This window comes from Rana temporaria, chromosome 9 (genome assembly GCF_905171775.1).
Source record: "Rana temporaria chromosome 9, aRanTem1.1, whole genome shotgun sequence".
Lineage (NCBI taxonomy): Eukaryota > Metazoa > Chordata > Amphibia > Anura > Ranidae > Rana > Rana temporaria.
Genome location: NC_053497.1, coordinates 87,579,136 through 87,591,581, shown reverse-complemented (window position 1 = coordinate 87,591,581; position 12,446 = coordinate 87,579,136). Strand labels below are relative to the sequence as shown.

General features: G+C 45.0%; 1 protein-coding gene across 1 annotated transcript in view; it reads left to right on the top strand.

Annotated features, from left to right (window-relative positions):
* The window catches only part of ALG13 (ALG13 UDP-N-acetylglucosaminyltransferase subunit), a 401,371-nt gene that overhangs the window by 363,888 nt on the left and 25,037 nt on the right, over positions 1-12,446 (top strand). Inside the window, exon 30 of the mRNA XM_040325249.1 lies at positions 7,518-7,680. Within this exon, the coding sequence (XP_040181183.1) occupies positions 7,518-7,680 (163 nt within the window). The remainder of the gene's footprint in view (positions 1-7,517; positions 7,681-12,446) is intronic.

The following is a 12,446-nucleotide window of genomic DNA, read 5'->3' as shown; positions in this document are numbered from 1 at the left end:
TTCTTAATTCATCAGAAAGTAAACTTTATAAAATACAGCGATGGACGTTTCCATCTTAGCTCCTGGCATTCTGAAGCCCTATGCTGGAAAGAAAGACATGCCCACTCAGACAGACCAGGAAATGCCTGCTTCACAGACCATAAAGAAAGGTAAAGAAACGTTTTAAACTATGCCCTTGTGTTTAAGGTTAAGTTGTTAGATAGGTGGAACCTCCACTTTAAGGATGCCACGGGTGGTAAGAGCACGCTGCTTCCACAGTCTGGGAAGGGCAAGGAGCCTCACCGTAAGCAAGGGCCCTCCTTTACTACCCCCAAGCGTTTTTTTTCTGTGCGCCCAGCACGGCGGGTAAAAATCCGCAAGGCGCTGAAGCCCCACTGTGGGGCAGAGGCGCGCCTGGTACCGCAAGCCTGCGGACAAACCTGCTTCCTCATGAAGGTCTGCCCCTGCCCGTGTCTCGGGTGGGGGGGCGGCTTCGCAAATTCATGGCTCGGTGGAGGTCTCTTCTTTCCGACCATTGTGTTTGCGACGTAGTTTCCTCGGGGTAGAAGATCGTTTCTCTCTTGTCCACCAAACGGATTCTTTCCAACCTCCAGCTTCCTCCGGAACGCCAGCTGGCTCTGGCGGGGGCTGTCCAGGATCTTCTGGTTAGGGGAGTGATGGTGCCAGTTCCCTCGCAGGAACAGTTTCAGGGGTTTTACTCCAATCTGTTTGTGGTCCCCAAGATGGAAGGGGTCCGTCCAGTCCTGGACCTCAAGGCCCTCAATTGTTTTTTCAAGGTACAAAAATTCAGGTTTAAGTCGATTCGCTCGGTGATGGCGGCACTCCATCAGGGGGACTTCATGGCGTCCTTGGATATCATGGACGCGTACCTGCATGTTCCCATTTGCACAAAGCACCAGAGATTTTGCGGTCGGGGAGGACCACTTTCAATTTGTGGCCCTCCCGTTTGGCCTGGCATCGGCACCACAGGTTTTTACCAAGGTGCTCGCCCCGATACTGGCCCTGCTAAGGCAGCGAGGGATCGCTATCGTGGGATATCTGGACGACCTTCTCCTGAGAGCTTCCTCAGGCTCAGAGTTGTAGGAGGACTTGTCTATCACGTGTCAAACTCTCCAAGAGTTTGGCTGGCTTCTGAATATCCAGAAGTCAGTGTTAGTTCCGTCCCAGAGACTGGAATACTTGGGACTAGTCCTGGACTCCGCGGAGGCGAGAGTGTTCCCCCCTGACGGAGAAACTGAAGTCCCTGCAATCTGCAGTGAAGCAGTTGTTGACCCAGAAGTGGTCGTCTCTTCATTTCTGCATGAGAGTTCTGGGTCTGATGGTGGCCTCTTTTGAGGCGGTCCCGTATGCCCAATTCCACACCAGGGAGCTACAGAAGGAAGTTCTGTCTCATTGGGACACGCTCCCGTCTTCTCTGGATTACCAGATTCAGTTGAGGCATCTGGTCAAGTCTTCCCTGGTGTGGTGGCTGACGTCTCCGGTGCTTCGGACCAGGAAGTCTTTTCTACCATGCCGCTGGACAGTGGTCACGACAGATGCCAGCCTCTCCGGTTGAGGGGGGCGTTTGGGGCACCCAGTCATCCCAGGGGCGTTGGACTCAGGAGGAGTCCCGCCTACTTATGAATATTCTGGAGCTCCGAGCAATCAAGCTGTGTCTTGCCAGGTGGTCCCTGGAGCTGCAGGGCCGACCGGTCGGGATCCGGTCGTGGCGTACGTCAATCATCAGGGAGGCACACGGAGCTCAGCTGCAGTGACGGAGGTCGCGCACATCCTTCGGTGGGCCGAAAGGTCCGTTCCGCTTCTGTCGGCCGTGTACATTCCGGGGGTTTCAGAATTGGCAGGTCGACTACCTGAGTCGCCAAAAGCTAGACCACGGAGAATGGTCACTTCACCCGGAGGTGTTTCACAGCCTGTGCCAAATGTGGGGCGCTCCAGACGTGGACCTTCTAGCGTCCCGTCTCAACCGGAATTTGCCACGGTTCGTGGCCAGGTCTTAGGACCCATGGGCGGACGCGTCAGACGCATTGGTGGCTCCTTGGGGTCACTATCGACTGATTTACGCCTTCCCTCCTCTGAAGCTTCTTCCTCGCCTGCTGCGCAGAGTTGAAGCTAAAGGGATTCCAACAATCCTGATCGCCCTAGATTGGCCGCGCCGCTGCTGGTACACGGACCAGGTGCGTCTGGTGGCAGACACCCCATGGCGTCTACCTCTGAGAACAGATCTTCTGTCACAGGGTCCGATCTTCCACCCTGCTTTACAGTCGCTGGCTTTAACGGCGTGGCTGTTGAGAGCCAGGTACTGAAGGACCGAGGCCTGTCAGGCTCGGTGGTCTCTACCATGCTGCGTGCACGGAAGTCTACCTCACGTAGGATTTACCATCGTACGTGGAAGGCCTACATTTCTATGTGTGAGGAGATGAAGTGGCACCCTCGTTCATACATAGTGTCTAGGATTCTGCTGTTTTTTACAGAGGGGAGTGGATCAGGCTCTCGCCTTGAGTACGGCTAAGAGTCAGATTTCGGCTCTGGCCGTTTACTTTCAGCGACCCTTGGCGGTGCACTCCTTGGTGAGTACGTTTGTGCAGGGGGTCCGACATGTGGCTCCTCCGGTGCGCCATCCACTACCCCCATGGGACTTGAATATAGTCCTTTCGGTGCTTCAGGATGCTCCCTTTGGGGACATCCGAAAGATCCCTTTGTTGACTGTCACAAAAGGTGTTTTTTCTGGTAGCTATTACCTCGATCAGACGAGTATCTGAACTGGCGGCCTTGTCTTGCAAGGCTCCCTATTTGGTCATCCATAAGGATAAGGTGGTGCTGCGGCCGCAGCCGTCTTTTCTCCCGAAAGTGATTTCGTCTTTCCACATTAATGACAACATTGTTCTTCCGTCCTTATGTCCTCGAAAAAACAGAAGGAGGCCACTTTACATTCCCTGGATGTGGTTCGGGCCCTACGAGTGTACTTCTCTGCTACGGCTCCGTTCCGGAAGTCGGACTCACTGTTTGTGTCGGTGGCTGGTCTCAGAATAGGTCTGGCAGTCTCGTCGGCCACTATTTCTAGGTGGATATGACAGGTTGTGCTTCAGGCCTATGCCCTAAAGGGGTGGGCGCCTCCCTTTCGGGTTATGGCACATTCGACCAGGGCGATCGGTGCCTCTTGGGCTTTCCGGTATCAAGCCTCTGTTTTACAGGTGTGTAAGGCAGCGACCTTGTCGTCGGTCCACACTTTTTCAAAGTTTTACAAGGTGGATGTGAGTGCATTTTCTGATGCCTCCTTCGGCCGCAAGGTGTTACAGGCGGCAGTTTAAAGTTGGAGTTCCTCCGTTTGAGTAACTCCGGTTTTGTTTGGGGTGTAAGCATTGGTTTGCTGTGTTTTTCCCACCACTCAAATTTTTTGACACTGCTTGGGGCCGTCCCTAAGGTCAATGGCTGCTGTGTCCGTCCATGAACGGAAGAGAAAATAGGAAAATCCATTTCTCCGAGTTCATGGACGGACACAGCACCCACCCCTCCTTTGTTTGTACTGCTTGTTACGAACTGAGGCTGCTAGAGGCACGCCCCCTGGGAGGAGCTGCACTGAGGAAAGTGTTGTTAACACTTAAAGTGCTTTTTTTTTCTGCCTAAACTCTCCTGAAGGAAGCGGATATAACCCTAAGGTCAAAGGCTGCTGTGTCCGTCCATGAACTCGGAGAAATGGATTTTACAAAAATGGAGTACAAAAATCCTATTTTTTCAAAGACCGCTGGCATCTCATTCCCTAGTTCGGGCTTTCATTCAGGGGGTACTGCGGATCAATCCACCAGTCAAGTCTCCCTTGAGCCCATGGGATTTGAATTTGGTATTATCTGTGTTGCAAAAGCAACCTTTTGAACCTATTCGCCATATTCCTTTGATCTTTTTGAGCAGGAAATTGGCCTTTTTGATTGCCATCTCTTCTGCTAGGAGACTATAGCAATTTGCAGCTCTTTCTTGTAAAGAGCCTTATTTAATTTGTCACAAAGATGAAATTGTTCTACAACTTCTTACCTTTTTAGCATCACCAGGCTTTGATGGCTCAGATCTGTAAAGCTGCAACTTGCTCTTCAGTCCATACATTTTGCAAATTCTATCAAGTAGATGTGAAAGGACACGAGGATGCCGCCTTTGGCCGTAGTGTGCTGCAGGCAGCAATATAGAGCTTCTTGTACGTAAGCGGCCTTCTTGATCTGTGTCTCCCACCCTTCATTTGAGCATTGCTCTGGGACATCCCATTATGTAATGACTGGCTCTGTGTCCTGTGGTGTACGATAAAGAAAACAGGATTTTTATAACGGCTTACCTGTAAAATCCTTTTCTTGGAGTACACCACGGGACACAGAGGTCCTCCCTTCTTATGAGAACCTTACTGCTTTGCTACAAAACTGAGGTACTTCCCTGATGGGAGGGGTTATATGGAGGAGAACTGTCTTCAATTGGTTGTGCCAGTGTCCAATCACCGCTGTTGACCCTTAACCCATTATGTAATGACTGGCTCGTGGTGTACTCCAAGAAAAGGATGTTATACAAATCCTGTTTTTGGGGTGTAATTCCATATAATTCCATATATACCCATGGCATGTGTGAGAAATATCTCAAAGTGGCAACTTTTTGTGTAAAAAAAATAATAATAATTTTTCAATTACATGTGGCAAAACATGTAATCTTCCATGCAGCAAATACATTGGGGTGGCTACTTTCCAAAAAGTTTTCTTGGCGGGTGTTTGTACTGCCTTGGCATTTTAGCACCAGAAAATAAACTGTTTATTCCAATATACTGTAGTTTGTAGACACTATAACTTTCACGCAAACCAATTTGATGTACACTCATTGGGATTTTTGTTTCCAATGAAATGCAGCAGAATACATTTTGGCCTAAATTTTATAACCAAGAAGATTTTTTTATTATTTATATCACCAAAAAATTAAGAAAACCCAGCAGTGATCAAATACCACCGAAATAAAGCTGTATATATTTTTTTGTGTGAAAAAAATATATAAATGTCATTTGGGTACAGCATTAAATTACACGCAATCGCCAGTTAAAATGGCGCAGTACTGAATTGCCAAAATAACCGCTTAAGGACCCGCCATTGTCATACTGTGGCAGGTGGGCATTGGCAGATTTAGGAGCGATAGGAGGTACTCACCGCCGGAGGCACGAGCTTGCGACGCCGGAACAGATTTGCACAGCCGCGATGTCCACCAGCCACCCACGATTATGCCACAAAGAGCCAGGACAGGAATCTGTCAATGTAAACAGATCCATGTCTGACGGGGGAGGAGAGACAGATCTGCTGTTCCTAGTGATTAGAATCCCTCTCCTCCTCCAGTTAGAAACACCTCCCAGGAAACCCATTTAACCTCTTGATCGCCCCCTAGTGTTAATCTCTTCCCTGCCAGTGACATTTACTCTGTAATCTGCATTTTTATAGCACTGATCATGTCATGTACATGTCAAAAGTCCCAAAAAAGTGTCCAATCTCTCCACCGAAATGTTGCAGTCCCGCTTAAAATCACAGATCTCAGCCATTACTAGTATAAAAAAAAATATGCCATAAATCTATCCCCCATATTGTAGACACAATTTTGCGCAAACCAATCAATGTACGCAATTTTATTTATTTTAATACCAAAAATATGTAGAAGAATAAATATTGGTCTACACTGATTAAGAAATTTAATTTTTTTATTTGTTTTTTTTAGTCATTTATTATAGCAAAAAATTTTCTTTGGATACAACGTATTATGGCAGTGCAATTGTCAGTTAAAGCGATGCAGTTCCGTATTGAAAAAAATGACCTGGTCATTAAGGGGAAAATCTTTCCGGTCCTCATGTGGTGAAATCATCATCATTGTATAGTATCCGCAATTTTACATTAGAATAATGCTTAGGAATCTGTTGTATGTTTTTGAATTATTGTTTTATTAATGCTCTTCACTTTTCTGCTTTTGGAAGATTCTTAGAACTAGACTTTTTTTTTTTTTCTTTTTTTTTCTTTTTTTTTTTTTAACCACTTAACCCCCGGACCATATTGCTGGTCAAAGACCAGAGCACTTTTTGCGATTCGGGACTGCGCCGCTTTAACTGACAATTGCGCGGTCGTGCGACGTGGCTCCCAAACAAAATTGGCATCCTTTTTTTCCCACAAATAGAGCTTTCTTTTGATGATATTTGATCACCTCTGCGGTTTTTATTTTTTGCGCTATAAACAAAAATAGAGCGACAATTTTGAAAAAAATGATTTTTTTTTTGCTGTAATAAATATCCCCCAAAAATATATAAAAAACATTTTTTCCTCAGTTTAGGACGATACGTATTCTTCTACATATTTTTCGTAAAAAAAAATCGCAATAAGCATTTATTGATTGGTTTGCGCAAACGTTATAGCGTTTACAAAATAGGGGGTATTTTTATGGCATTTTTATTAATATATTTTTTTTACTAGTAATGGCGGCGATCAGCGATTTTTTTTTCGGTACTGCGACATTATGGCGGACACTTCGGACACTTTTGACACATTTTAGGGACCATTGGCATTTTTATAGCGATCAGTGCTATAAAAATGCATTGGATTACTATAAAAATGCCACTGGCAGTGAAGGGGTTAACACTAGGGGGCGGGGAAGGGGTTAAGTATGTTCCCTGGGTGTGTTCTTACTGTGGGGGGGGGGGGGTGGCCTCACTAGGGGAAACACTGATCTTCTGTTCATACATTGTATAAACCGAAGATCAGCATTTCCCCTGCTGACAGGATCAAGAGCTGTGTGTTTACACACACAGCTCCCGGTCCCCGCTCTGTAACGAGCAATCGCGGGAGCCCGCCGGGCACATGCACGGGAGTCGGGGGCGAGCGGGGGGCGCATGCGCCCCTAGTGCCTGCTCGAAGAGCGGACGTATAGCTACGGGCTCTCGCCCAGGAGAGCCGACCTGCCGCCGTATAATGACGGTGGCTGGTCGGCTAGTAGTTAATAGCTTTGCTGACATTTTTGGTAATTCTGTTTTTGGGTCCCAGATTGTATTATTTTTTTGTTTTGTTTTGTTTTGGATCATTGCATTAATATATGTAAGAACCCCTGAACTACACAACAGCCAGAAAGCTATCATTTTCATTAGACACAGATGGCTTCTCTTTATCGGCTCTTAGCCTTGGCTGCAGCAACCAGATCAGAAGAAGAGAGTTAAGGGAGGGAACACACACCAGTTGTGAATTGTAGGCAGTTTTTAAAAGTATTCTATGTGCTGTAATAATTTAAAAAGAGTGAAAGTCCTGCTGTGATCTCCTGCCACACTATGATCTCAAAGAGTACACATAGTTGATTGTGCTGATATTTTATCAAAAGATGCAGCAAGAAGGCTTTTGGGGGGTAGGAATTGTTTGGAGTTGCACTGACCAGGTAACAAGTGTGTGTGTATTTTTTCTTTCTTCTTTCTTCCAGATGAAACCATAATTCAAGACTTTTATATAACCACACATCGTGTTTTTCTTTCTTATTCCTAGTGTTATCATCAGAGCTTTTGGCATTCCATGGTCTATGTGCAGCCTGTCTCAACTCCACCACACATTGAATCATATCAGAGCTTCCCAGAACCTGTTCCTGTAGTTGACCAATCTGTGATAACAGTGTGCAATGAAAACAGGCCACAGACACTGGAATCTGGTGGTATGTTACATTTTAAGCCTTGCCTTTTTTTTTGGGTTTACTTTGGAAGTAAGTATGGGTTATGAACCCTGAGACCCTATGAGGGCTTAATGGGCCATAATATACTGTGAGACTGGTGAATTTTATTATTATAAAATATTCTATATAGAAACTATTCAGACCACCCTCTCACTCGGCTAAATCGGGTGCCTCTACAGTGCATCCGGGAAGTATTGGCCACATTTTGTTATGTTAGTCTTATTCCACAAACCATACCCCATAATGACAATGTGAAAGTGTTTGAAATCTTTGCAAATTTATTAAAAATAAAGAATAAAAAAAATCCCATGCACATAAGTATTCACAGCCTTGCTCAATACTTTGTTGAAGCACCTTTGTCACCAATTGCAGCCTTAGTGGTAGTAAAGTTATGTTTTTTACTTTTACCTAGAGGTAAGCCTGTAGGTAAAAAAAAAATATTTCCTAAACCATTACAGTTTAGGAGCTATTCCCCTCGCAATGAGCCGCTGAATGCAGCGGCGCATGCTCACAGGGGATTTTCGCATGCGTGGGAGTGACGACATCGCAGCTCCAGCCACTCACAGCGCTGGAGCCGCGATACCCGGAAGACACGCTGAGGCGAAATGTCAGCTGCCTCGGTGTGGGCCGGGATGGACACCGACGTCTCGTTTTAAGGTAAGTATTTCATAAGGAGCTAGTATGCAGTGCATACTAGCTCATTATGCCTTTTCCCTTACAGGTGTAAAGGAAAGAAAAAAAGTCAGCGGGTTTACTACTGCTTTAAAGTGGTTGTAAAGCTTTGTGTTTTTACACCTTAATGCATCCTAATAGTAGTTTGTTTTGCACAGAGTGGCCCGCTCGTCCTCTTCTGGGGTCCCACGGCGGGTCTCGCGATTCCTCCCCGCAAGAGCTAACCCCCTCTGGGAAGCTGTCTCCTGAAGGGGGGTTACCTTGCGGGCGTGCTCCTGTGCCATACGACGACGTCCTTAGATGCCAATTGTATGACTCGGTCCCGCCCCCTGGCAGCCACCTCATTGGATTTGATTGATAAAGAGTGATGCTGCGCTGTTTGAAACAATAACCGTGATAAAAATGTGTACTTCCTTCCAATGACCCCTTTATCTCAATAAATATATTGCTGTGCAAAAAACAAACTGTGCAAGTCGCAAAATAATGTAAACTCAAATGATTTTCACAAATGCAAATAAACGTGAAGCGAACTGCGTGCAAACACTGCAAAATTGTATGAAAGTGTATGAATCTAATTGGCGGCCATTTTCTTGTAGTTCGCAATGCAAAGAGCATTACGGAGGCCGTGTTTAAATAAGTTGGGATAGTAAAGCTAAATGGCACACGAGCACATGGCCGCCAATTAGATTCGATACACTTTACTATTTAAAGACACTTCTAGTGACCATTTTACATCCCCTGATAAAGCCAAGTGACCGTGACGCCACTCGTAGGGATGGAAAAAGGAAACTAGAAGGGACGCTAGCAGACGAGTTCGCTGCATGTGGATAATCGTTTTAAAAATACTGACATTTTGTGAGTACCATTCCTACTACTATGTTTAAGGATTAGTGAATACTTTTTTTGAACATACTACAGTATCTGGTATCATACTTCCACACTAACGAGAGACCATAAAGTACCCTGGCATCTAGTACCTGGAGAACAGTATCTTGGGCATACAGCGTGTGGCTCCCATTTATCGGTGAAACTCAGAGGAACACAGAACATTAATTGCTTTATGCTGTTGCCTCGTTACCCTCAGGTAAGAGGCCATTTACACCAGAGTGTACTCTCACGGAAGTGTGTCCGCACAGGAAGAAGAGCAGGCAGTCCCATCACATACCCCTTTCCCCATTTGCACCCTGCACAAGAAAATGAATATTTCTTAATTATATTAATATTAATTTTTTAGTGGAATAGATTTATCTGCCATTTCATACAATTTTGCACTGTTTGCACGCAGTGCACTGCATGTTTATTTGCATTTGTGACAGTCATTTGAGTTTACATTATTTTTCGAAATGGACCATTTTGTTTGCACAGCAATATATTTATTTAGATAAAGGTGTTATTGGAAGGAAGTACACACATTTTTTATCTGTGGTATTGTTTCAAACAGTGCAGCATCACTCTTTCAGTTTTATCAATCAAATCCCAGAGGGGGTTAGCTCTTGCGGCGAGGAGTCGCGAGAGCCGCTGTGGGACCCCAGAAGAGGACGAGCGGGGCAACTCTGTGCAAAACAAACTGCACAGTGGAGGCAAGTATATATATATGTGTGTATGTATGTATGTATGTGTGTGTGTGTGTGTGTGTGTGTGTGTATATGTGTATATATATATATATATATATATATATATATATATATATATATATATATATATATATATATATATATATATATATATATATATATATATTAAATAGCTGAACCTTTAGTATCACTTTAAGTCTTTTTGAGTATGATGTTTCAAGCTTGGCACACCTACTTTTTGGTCAGTTTCTCTCATTCTTCTTTGCAGAACCTTTCAAGCTCCATCAGGTTGAATGGGGAGCGTCGGTGCACAGCCATTTTAAGATCTCTCCACAGATGTTCAACCGTTTTCAAGTCTGGGCTCTGGCTGAGCCACACAAGGACATTCACAGAGTTGTTCTGTAGCCACTCCTTTGTTATCATGGCTGTGTGCTTAGGGTTGTTCTCCTTTTGGAAGATCAACCTTTGCACCAGTCTGAAGTCCAGAGCAGGTTTTCATCAAGGATGTCTCTGTACACTGCAGTGTTAATCTATACCTCAATCCTGACTAGTCTCCCAGTTCCTGCTGCTGAAGTGTGATGCTGCCGCCACCATGTTTCACTGTAGGGATGGTATTGACCAAGTGATTAGCAATGCCTGATTTCCTACAGACATGACGCTTGCCATTCAGGCAAAAGATTTAAATGTTTAGTTTCATCAGACCAGAGAATTTTGTTTCTCATGGTCTAAGAGCTTCAGGAGCCTTTTGGCAAACTCCAGGCAGGCTGTCATGTGCCTTTTTAACTGAGGAGTGCCTTCTGTCTGGCCACTCTACAATACAAGCCTGATTGGTGGAGTGCTGTAGAGATGGTGGTTCTTCTGGAAAGTTCTCCTCTCTCCAAAGAGAAACACAGGTCACCTCCCCGACTAATGCCCTTCTCCCCCAATCACTCAGTTTGACCGGGCCTGCTCTAGGAAGAGTCCTGGTGGTTCCAAACTTCTTACATTTACAGATGATGGCGGCCACTGTGCTCATTTGGGACCTTCAATGCTGCAGAAATTTATTTGCACCCTTCCCCAGATCTGGGCCTCGATACAATCCTGTCTTAAAGGTCTACAGACAATTCCTTGGACTTCATGGCTTGGCTTGTGCTCTGACATGCACTGTTAAATGTGGGACCTTATATACAGTGCCTTGCAAAAGTAATCACCCCCTTGGCTGTTTTGATGCCTCACAACCTGGAATTAACATGGATTGTTGAGGATTTGCATAATTTAATTTACAGAACATGCCCACAACTTTGAAGATTTTTTTTTTCTTTTTTTTTATTGTGAAGCAAACAACAAATAGGACAAAACAGAAAAAGTCAATGTGCATAACTATTCAGCCCCCTAAAGTCAATACTTTGTATAGACACCTTTTGTGGCTATAACAGCTCCACATCGCTATGGTTAAAGGGGTTGTAAAGGAAAAAAATGTTTTCCCTAAATATCTTCCTTTACCTTAGTGCAGTCCTCCTTCACTTACCTCATCCTTCGATTTTGCTTTTAAATGTCCTCATTTCTTCTGAGAAATCCCTACTTCCTGTTATTCTGTCTGTAACTACACACCGTAATGCGAGGCTATCTCCCTGGTGTGGAGAAAGCCTCTTGAGGGGGGAGGGGGCGAGGAGTGTCAGGACGCCCACTAACACACAGCTCCTTTCTCTATCTGCAAAGTAGAGAGTGTCCTGACTTGCCTGCTCGCCCCCTCCCCCCTCAAGAGGCGTTCTCCACACCAAGAAGAAAGCCTTGCATAACGGTGTGTAGTTACAGACAGAAGAACAGGAAGTAAGGAATTCTCCGAAGAAATAAGGACATTTAAAAGCAAAATCGAAGGATGAGGTAAGTGAAGGAGGACTGCACTATGGTAAAGGAAGCTATTTAGGGGGAAAACAATTCCTTTACAACCCCTTTAAGTCTCTATGAACTTTCCACATCTTACCACTGGGATTTTTTCCCATTCCTCCTTGCAAATTGGATTGAGGTCTGGGCTTTGACTAGGCCATTCCAACACATGTACATGTTTCCCCTTAAACCACTCAAGTGTTGTTTTAGCAATGTGTTTGGGGTCATTGTCCTGCTGGAAGGTGAACCTCCATCCTAGCCTCAAATCACACACAGAATGGTACAGGTTTTGCTCAAGACTATCCCTGTATTTGGCACCATCCATCTTTCCCTCAACTCTAACCAGTTTCCCAGTCCCGACAATTGTCCAATGGAGCGTACAAATGGTCGGATTATCCGGAAAAACCCTGCCATCTCTCATTTTGTTGTCGGAAAATCCGATCATGTGTACAAGGCTTTAGATTGCGCAGAGAAGGATATCATTTCACTAATTATGTGACTTCTGAAGGTAATTGGTTGCGCCAGAGCTTTTTATGGGCTTCGTGACAAAGGGGGTGAATACATACGCACATGCCAATTATCAGTTTTCTTCTGAAAAATAGTTTTTTGTATATATTTTTCTAATTTTACTTCACC